The following is a 9,163-nucleotide window of genomic DNA, read 5'->3' on the forward strand; positions in this document are numbered from 1 at the left end:
GACTGACTCTTCATTTCAGCTCAGGTCACGATCTCACAGTTGTGAGATCGAGCCCTGCATCAGGCTCCATGCTGGGTGTGGAGCCTGCTAAGATTCTCTCTCTCCCTCTCCCTCTGCCCCTCCTCTGCTCATGCACATGTGTACTTTCTCTCAAAGTGAAATAAAGTCTTTTTTTAAAAAAAATAAGAGATGTGTTTACTGTTACAGGGAGTAGAGACAAAAATCTTAAAAGAAAGCTTTCACTTGAAGAGAGCAGTGAAGATGAAAAATGAGAAACTGAGATGGGTGAAGGACAACCTTTTCCTAATATTCTCTCTGAATAAGAAAATCAAGTGATATTCGCTTAAACAGGCAGAGGGATCACTGCTGTGGCGAAAAATCAGCATGGCCTGGTAAGTCGCATATTACTCATATATAACTTGGATGTTAATATGTGCCTAGAATTAAATTTCATCCCTTGAAAAAAGTTTGTAAGTTGTATTGACTAGAGTTAAGTTTATAACATAGATATAATCTTCTCTCCAACAGTGGCACTGATAGAAATGAGTCAGAGGAAGCCAATTAAAAAAATAACCAGGAGATAAATCAGATCTTGTATGAGGTTATTTTATTCCTGGAAAGATAAAAAAGATATATTATTATAACCTTCACAAAACAAGCTGGTAAATGATAATAGAGAAGGATAGACAAACCTGTTTATAAAATCCCCAAATAAAGGATCACACACCAACCAACAAGTATATACTATTTGTCAGGAGCAAACAAAGAACTCTTCTCCCTCCCCCACCTCCCCACTCCCAATAGAGGCTGTACATGCTGAGCATACAAATATATGCAAGAAAAGTTTGGACAAATGGATGATAGATTTGGAAGTGGATATATTATTTTTGATGTCTACAACATGTACGGCAGGGGGGAGAAAAACCCAATTAGCTAGCAAAGCAGGAGAGAGTCACTGCTCTGAGAGTGCATCTCTTTTTTTTTTTTTTTTTTTTTAATTTTTTTTTTCAACGTTTATTTATTTTTGGGACAGAGAGACAGAGCATGAACGGGGGAGGGGCAGAGAGAGAGGGAGACACAGAATCGGAAACAGGCTCCAGACTCTGAGCCATCAGCCCAGAGCCCGACGCGGGGCTCGAACTCCCGGACCGCGAGATCGTGACCTGGCTGAAGTCGGACGCTTAACCGACTGCGCCACCCAGGCGCCCCTGAGAGTGCATCTCTTAATGTTTACACAGAGGGGCAGACAGAGCTGAAAGCTGCCCCCACTGTGGGAGAAGGCCAGGCAATGCAACAAGTTCTCATCGACTCCACTCACCCCTCTGCAGTCTGGTCCGAGTCCCTGTCACCACAGGGCATATTGACAGACGAACTAGAAGACGCAGACAAGACCCTCTGTCCGCCTCCCGACGCTCTCCGCAGTGGGGAGGACACACTGCTTGGGGAGGAGGAGGACCGCAGTGTAGGCATGATGGTCGAGCTGCGGAAGTAAGGAGGAGAGGAAAGGGGCTCTAGCCCACCACGTCTCCAGCCTCAGCTCTGACCATCCCCTTCCTTTCCAAGGGAAGTGCTCTGCAACTCGGGGGTGGGGTGTGGATGCGCACAAAAAAATGACCGTCTTGACCTAAGGCATCTGGGGATTAGAGACACCACGGCCGTGCGTTTGGAATCCTCTCCAAGGCCGCCACGATGCGCACACCAGAGCCGCTTAAAGCAGACCCCTCTCTGCACGCGTCGGAAACGTAGACTGCCTGGTGCAAAGGAGACCAGCTCAAGCGGTACAAATTGAAAAAACAAAACAAAACCCCAGTCTTTCATTTTCAGGCTAGAACCTGATTCCACATAGAATGGAATGGGAAGCACTTAACGATTTACGGGTGCAGTCACCATTAGAACTGGAGCAGAAACACTGAGGGAGTGAAGGAAAACTCTCGTTCTCCACTTTTCCAGCAGATGGTATCTCTGACTGACCCTGGGGCAAGTGGGCTGAGGAGCTTCCTAATCGCTGACAGGAGTGACTGTCAGTCTCTTGGGGCCTGGGGCTTGGGGTTCCTAGCTTCTGTGGAGGAAGCCATTGAGGCTTGGGGGAGGGTGGGTTCCTCTCTCAGGGCCGGGAGTGCGGGGAGAGGGCGTATTCTTGGGTCAAAGAGGAGCCTCACTGTCTGAGCCTGGAATAGCGACGTCTGGCTGATCAGGGATGAGGAAAGATCACAGCTTTGGCTCCCTCGGGGTTCTGCGTTCTTCACCCCGCGACCAGAACAGGCGCCGGCTGCTTCTCTTCCGGTGGTGGAAGAATCCAGAAAAACGCGGGAAGGCGCGAGACACGTTGTGCGCAGACGCGAGCTCAACGGCACGTCCCAGGTCTGGAAATTGTCGCGAGGCTTGGGCGTGTGAGAGCTCGTGTTCACCACGTTACAGTCACGCTGCTCCAGCAGCCTCGTGCAGCCCGAGCCCTTCGAGCTCTTTGGCGTGCCGCCCCGTCACGTGGACTCAGGCGCGCTGATCCTTGGCTTTAGCCCTGCTCCACCTCGGTCCCGCCCCCGCTGCCCCCAAATTCCCCCTCCATTGGTCGGGCTTCGCACTAGACTTGCTGTAGCCCCTTCACTCTGGCTTCTCAACTGCCATAGGCTGGGTTCCACCCAGGCCCCGCCTTTCGAATAGGATAGCCACGCCCCCAAGAAAGGCCACGCCCCTCCCCCACCAGCCTATTTAGTTCCGCCGAGTCCCCCCCCCCCCCCCCCCCTCGACGAGCTTCCCCACTACATTGGCTTAACTTCTCCCTCGACCCCGCCCCTGAGGCCCGCTCCTTACCGTCATTGGCGGGACCCCGCCTCGGACCCCGCCCCCTGTCCGGCTCCCAGCTCCCATTGTCTCCGCAGATGCCGCTTGGTCCTGCTATCGTGCGCGGTGTTCAGTTTTCTGAGGTCGCGCTCTTTTTCTGGCCGGGGGAGCGGTCGCGCGGCAGAGAACCGGATTCCCGAGTTCGGGCTGTTCTTCTTTCCTTCTTAGGACACACTTTGCAGAACCAGGGCTGCAGCAGCTATGTTCGCTCTGCCATCTCTTCTGCTTTTGCTGCTGTCTCTGTGTCCCGGTCCTGGTCCTGGACCCGGGAGTGAGGCAAAGGTCACCCGGAGTTGCACTGAGACCCGGCAGGTGCTGGGGGCTCGGGGATATAGCTTAAGCCTACTCCCTCCCGCAGTGATCTCAGGTGAGGAGAATGAGGAAGACTAAAGAATTGGGGGCGAGGGAGGGGGCGGGGGCGGCCCCCCCCCCCCCCCCGCTTCACAATAACTCTTCCTTTTCAGAATGACCGTTAAAATAATCTTTTCATGCCATTGTCATGACAATAATGTCTCTTCTCCTGAACTTACTTACTAGGATCACAGTTATCCTCTTGTTCACATAATAGCTTTCTTACTCCACCCTCACACTAGGAATACCTTTCTAATAATTGGCACCCCCCCCCCACCGTGTTTGTTTCTTCACATCTCAATTTGTTCCCTTCGGTGTTTCTAAGAGCCCCTTCTATGATAATACTTTCTTGCTTACCTAGTAACCCCACCCCTCCAAATCCCATTCTTCCATCGATGCTGTCCCTGTAGGTCCTTAGAGGCCTGAAGTGTGCAGTGTTGGGGAGGGTCACCTGAGGACGCTCTGATCATTCATTTCGCCCATCACTATTTGATCCCATGACTAATGGCAGTCGACTTGGGATGGGTGATGGGACAATAAGGAGGGGATAGGTGGGATTGAGGGATAGACAATAGAAAAGAGACCAGACAAGTAGAAGAGAAAGGAAAACCTCCCAGACAGAGGAAGAAGGAAGGAATTTCTTGCTAGCACTCTCCCCCACCCCATTCTTCTATGTCTCCTCTGTCCAGGTGAGCACCTTCGGATCTGTCCCCAGGAGTACACCTGCTGTTCCAGTGAGATAGAGCAGAGGCTGACTTGGGAGACTGAGGCCACCTTCAGAGGCCTGGTGGAGGAGAGCGGCTCATTCCTGGTTCACACACTGGCTGCCCGGCACAGAAAATTTGATGGTGAGGAATTGGTGGTCCCCACACCTGGCCTCACCCCTCCTCTCTGTGCTCATGACCCCAGCAAACATCATGTCTTCACTCCCTAATTCATCCCTAAGGCATCCGAACCCTGGCTTAGCCTCTCTTCAGCCTCCTCTCCAGGATCTGTCCCCCACCCCTTTCCCAGCCTGCCCAGGTCTCTTGAGAGTTCCTGAGGCTCTAACGCACTCGTCTTTTTTCTTCCAATCCCCATCTCTTCCTGCCTCTGCCCTTCCAATTTTCCATCCTTCTCTGGCCTCACCCCAACTCACACCCCTTTCTCTGCATTTGCCACAGAGGTTTTTCGGGAGATGCTCTCGTCATCTGAGCACTCTCTGGCCCTGCTCTTCCACCGCTCCTACGGCCACCTGTATTCCCAGCACGCCCCTGTATTCACTGGCTTGTTCTCTCGGCTGCGGGACTACTATGAGAGGTCCGGTGAGGGGTTAGAGGACGCTTTGGTGGATTTCTGGGCACAGCTCCTGGAGAAAATGTTCCCCCTGCTGCATCCACACTACATCTTCTCCCCCGACTACCTGTTTTGCCTCACTCGCCTCGCCTCCTCTCCTGATGACTCTCTGAAGCCTTTTGGGGAGGCACCCCGCCGCCTCCGCCTGCAGGTGAGAGGCCCCGAGGCTTGAGCTTCAGCCACCTCTGACCTGGTGACCTCTGAGCTGTGCACCACTCACCTCCAGCCCAGTGACCACCCCCCTCATGCTCCAGTCACCCCTGACCTGGTGATCTCCTCATCCTGCATGGCAGACGTCTCTGACCTGGTGACCCCTAGCTTGAGCCCCAGTCCCCTCTGCCTGACCCAATGCTCTCTGATCTCCTTTGACTGGGTACTCCCTCACTCTCATCTGGTGCCCTAATTTCACACAAATCCCTGACCCTTTCACCTGCTCTTGGCCCCCAGCCACCTTTCTGCCAACCGCTCCCCAGTCCTAATATCTTGACTTTCTCTGGTTCAACTAAACATGAATTAGGCACTTAATAGTTGAGACAGACTTTCATCTGTAGTATCTCATTTAATTGTCATAACCCTTGGAGGTAAAAAGTATTATCCCTATTTTATGGGTAAGAAAACTGAGCCTCCCGGAAGTTAAGGTCTCAGAGCCAGTGGTAGAGCTGTGTCTCATACCCAGATCTTCTGGCTTTCAGTTTATTGTTTGCTCTGATACATCGTTTCTCTATTTCCAAGCCCTGTAAAACACGATCTCTCTGTCTTTTCCTAAGCCCAGTTCCCCTTTATCCTTCTAGACTGCAATTACTTTGAACCTGCTTCCCTGTACCACCTGACACTCCTAACTACCCCAACGTAACTCCACAAACCTGGCCCCCCAGTGCTTGTGCCCTTGGTTCAGTCTCTTGGTCCCTGTCTTGCCTGAATCATGACTGACCCTGTGGTTTCTCTCACCTTCTTTCCCCTAACCCAGATAACCCGGGCCCTGGTGGCTGCCCGGGCCTTTATCCAGGGCCTGGAAACCGGAAGAGATGTGGTCAGCGAAACACTTAAGGTTAGAGGGGACCTGAGTGTGGGCAGGGCCTAGAGAGGGAGAGGCAGAAGTAAGAGAGGCCCTATGAGAAAGAGTCAAGTGACAGCTTGACTGGAGAGGTATGGGGCCTTCCCATATCAGCCCCAAGGCCCTGGGATCCAGGGTAAATCAGGAGGGGGGGAGGCCAGAGTGAAGTCTCCCTTGTGTCATGATCCATGATCTCCTTCCATTCTCTGACTCTCTTCTGCTCTCTGATGACTCCCCCCACCCCACCCCTGCCAGCTTGTGGTGGTCTGTTTATCTCCATAGCAGCCTGAGATTGAAGTAGTGCCTCTACCACTTCCCCCCCCCCCCCCCCCCAGTGTCTCCCCATTCCCCTGCTACTGAAGGCCAGATTCCTGCCTTGGCCTTTAAAGCCCTCTCTTCACCACCCATTCTCTCCCTGACCTCCCAGCCTTACCTCCTGCATCCCCAGTCTCCTCTCTTCCCAGCCACAATGGGCTCACTTTTCTCTTTGAACCTTTTCTCAGACCCCTCTTCCCACTGTCTCTCTAATTCCATACCCTTCAAGAAGCGGTATCTACAGCCTGGGCCCCTAGGAACCTCTCTCATCAGATCTTTGGCAGTTTTGAGGTCTTACCTGCTGCCACATGGGGTCAGCAACCCTAGACATTCACATCCAGCTCTCCACAGAGAGCCTAGGGAAGGTGGGGTGGAGTATGTATTTGATTTCGCTCTGTCCAACACCGAACTTGTGTAAGTGCAGCTACTGTGTTTGTGAATGACATAGTCCTGCTGTCTGCCCTCAGATGCCGTTGTCCGAAGGCTGTAGGCAGGCTGTGATGCGTCTGACCGGCTGTCCTCTTTGTCGGGGTGTCCCCTCGCTGCCACCCTGCCGGGGCTTCTGCCTCAACGTGGCCCATGGCTGTCTCAGCAGCCAGGGACTGGATCCTGACTGGGGGGCCTATCTGGGTGAGGGGATTCAGGAGGGTCTGGGAGGGCTGTTTGTGTTCTGGATGCTTTCCGGGTGGACTGGGGAGGGAGTTTTAAACCCTATTGAGTGAAGAAACTTTCATGTAAGTTTGCCCTCTCCAACACCTTGCTGCTTCCCTCCAAGACCCAGGTCGGGAGGATTTGTGGGGACATCTAGTCCCTCATAGCACCCTTTCTCTGTCTTCCCCTCCTTCAAGATGGTCTCCTGTTCCTGGCCGAGAAGCTCCAGGGCCCTTTTTCTTTTGAACTGGCAGCCCAGTCCATTGGGGTGAAGATCTCAGAGGGTTTGGTGTATCTGCAGGAAAACAGTGCAGTGGTGTCAGCCCAGGTACAGGGGCCGTGAGAAAGGTGGGAGTGTCAAACTGAGGACAGGGGGAAGACAGTGTGGGTGTGTCAGCTAGAATACAGGAGGTGAGGGCCTGGAGTGGGGGGACAGTGTGGGGTATCAGGGATACTGAGGGTGTTGGGAGTGGGGACACTGTGTGGCTTTCACCGCAGGATGACTGGGAGGGGGTCTCTTCCCTGGGCGGTAGGTGTTTCGGGAATGTGGGAATCCCCAAAGGGCATCGTCCCGCGCCCGCCGAGCCCCAGCCCCCCGGGAGGAGGTGAGCCGCCTCTGGACCCCGGCGGCGGCGGGGGCGGCGGGGACGGAGGAGGAGAGGCCCACGACGGCCGCAGGCACCAGCCTGAACCGCCTGGTGAGTGGGGCGCGGGGGAGGGACAGGGCAGCCAGGCTGGGTGGGTAGTGGGGGGCGTGCGCTCCAGCCCAGCCTCTCTCTCTGCTGGCCCAGGTGTGGGAACTCCGCGATCGGCTGGGCCGGGTGAGGGGCTTCTGGGCCGGGCTGGCCCTGACGGTGTGCGCGAACCCCCGCATGGCGGCGGACATCTCGCAGGAGGCGGCGCCCTGCTGGACAGGAGCTGGGCGGGGCCGGTGAGACCGGGCGGCAGCTGGCGGGTGGGACGCGACTCCGGGGCGGGGCGGGCTTGGCGGGAGCCTGGGAGCCTTCGGGGCTGCTCTGCCGGCAGGTATTTGTCGCCTGTGGTCGCAAGTTCCCTGGAGCAGCTCGAAAACCCAGAGCTGGACCGTGAATCCTTGAGATCTGACGTCCACACACGCAGGCGGCGGCTGCAGCTCCGGTTAGCCACGACCAGGATGAGGGCGGCCGCCCTGGGACGTGACATGGAACTGGAGGACTGGGGTGAGAGCCCCGGGTTCCCCGAGAGCCTCTCGAAGCTCCAGGCTTTCAGCGCTCGGGTCTGGGCCCGCCCACTGCTTTCTGAACCCCCCCCCCCCCCCCCCCCCCAGTCTCTACTCAGTTACTCATTCTCTCCCTCCTTTGAACACGCGTGTACTGAACGCTTACCTCAAAGGTGAAGGGTTAGAAGACTGATGACAGGCTCTCCATCCTTAAGTTCACGGTCCAGTGGGGAGATACCAAAGCATTCCTACAGAATAGCGGGAAACGTCTTAGAGTAAGCAAAAGGCTGTGGATCGTTGGGGAGGGCAGGGAAGCCAGGTGGGAAGCCACTGAGCAGACTCCCAAGGTAGAGTTTGCCAGAGAAGCAACGCACAGACAGACGTTCATGTTTTTCTCTACTACTGTTTGTCTCTGTCTTTCATCTTCTCTCTTCCAACACCCGTCTTTCTGTCTGCCAGCTGCTTCTGTGCGTGTCTATTTTGTCTTTTCTGTTTATCTTCTCTCCATCTCTCTGTTCTGTGTCTGTCTCATTGTCTCTCATTCCCAAGTCTGTCTGATCTCTCTCCTTGCCTTCCTGTCACTAACTTTCTCTCACCTCCCAACTTCCATCTATCTGTGTCTCTCTCTTCCCTGTCTCTCCTTTCTGTGTGTGTGTGTGTGTGTGTGTGGTTTTTTTTGGTAATGTTTATTGGTTTTTGAAAGACAGACAGAGCATGAGCAGGGGAGGGCAAAGAGAGAGGGAGACACAGAATCTGAAGGAGAGTCCAGGCTCTAAGCTGTCAGTGCAGAGCCCCATGCAGGGCTTGAACTCATGAACTGCAAGATCATGACCTGAACCAAAGTCAGATGCCTAACTGACTAAGCCACCCAGGCACCCCTTTTCTTTTTTTTAATCTCAAATTCTCTTCCTCCCCGTTTACATGTCTCTCTCTCTCCTCTGTCTCCCATTATGTCTTTTCCAACCCTGTTTCTGATCCTCTCCCTCCTGCAGATGAGGAGGAGGAGGACGCCAGCGGTTCTGGAGAGGGACAGCACTATGCAGATGACTGGATGGCTGGGGCAGCAGCTGTGGCCCCCCCAGCCCGGCTGCCTCGCCCTCCTCGAAGGGACACTTCTGGGGGCAAAGGAGGAGGTGTCCTTGTCCGCCACAACCAGGGCAGGAGCAGGACTGGGGGGACATCTGTTGGTTTTCACACCCAACCCATCCTCATTCTCTTCCTCTCAGTCCTGGCCCTGCTTGGACCAAGATAACAGGGGAAGGGTGCCCTAGCATCAGAAGGGTTCATGGCCCTTCCCCTCCTCCCCCTCTCCCTCAGCTGGGTCTGGGAAGGAGTCGAAGGGGGATGCAGAGAGGTAAAGAAAGGGACTTTTTGGGTGAATGGCTGGGGCCCCAAATCCAGGAGATTACCATTGGTGG

General features: G+C 54.6%; 1 protein-coding gene and 1 long non-coding RNA gene across 2 annotated transcripts; one reads left to right on the plus strand and one right to left on the minus strand.

Annotated features, from left to right (window-relative positions):
- Positions 1 to 344: 344 nt before the first annotated feature.
- On the minus strand, positions 345 to 2,509 carry LOC115503707. Its single transcript, XR_003965482.1, has 3 exons — positions 2,160 to 2,509; positions 1,319 to 1,480; positions 345 to 613 (listed from the first exon to the last, which is right to left on the minus strand). It is a non-coding gene; the product is annotated as an uncharacterized LOC115503707 (long non-coding RNA).
- A 514-nt stretch (positions 2,510 to 3,023) lies between these two features.
- Positions 3,024 to 9,160, plus strand: GPC2 (glypican 2). Its single transcript, XM_032591531.1, has 10 exons — positions 3,024 to 3,208; positions 3,882 to 4,040; positions 4,356 to 4,678; positions 5,495 to 5,575; positions 6,364 to 6,526; positions 6,745 to 6,875; positions 7,081 to 7,245; positions 7,339 to 7,478; positions 7,574 to 7,746; positions 8,738 to 9,160. The coding sequence occupies exons 1-10, from the start codon at positions 3,043 to 3,045 to the stop codon at positions 8,995 to 8,997; spliced, it is 1,761 nt and encodes a 586-aa protein (XP_032447422.1). The 5' UTR covers positions 3,024 to 3,042; the 3' UTR covers positions 8,998 to 9,160.
- The last annotated feature ends 3 nt before the right edge of the window (positions 9,161 to 9,163 follow it).

The sequence above is a fragment of the Lynx canadensis genome, chromosome E3, assembly GCF_007474595.2.
Source record: "Lynx canadensis isolate LIC74 chromosome E3, mLynCan4.pri.v2, whole genome shotgun sequence".
NCBI lineage: Eukaryota > Metazoa > Chordata > Mammalia > Carnivora > Felidae > Lynx > Lynx canadensis.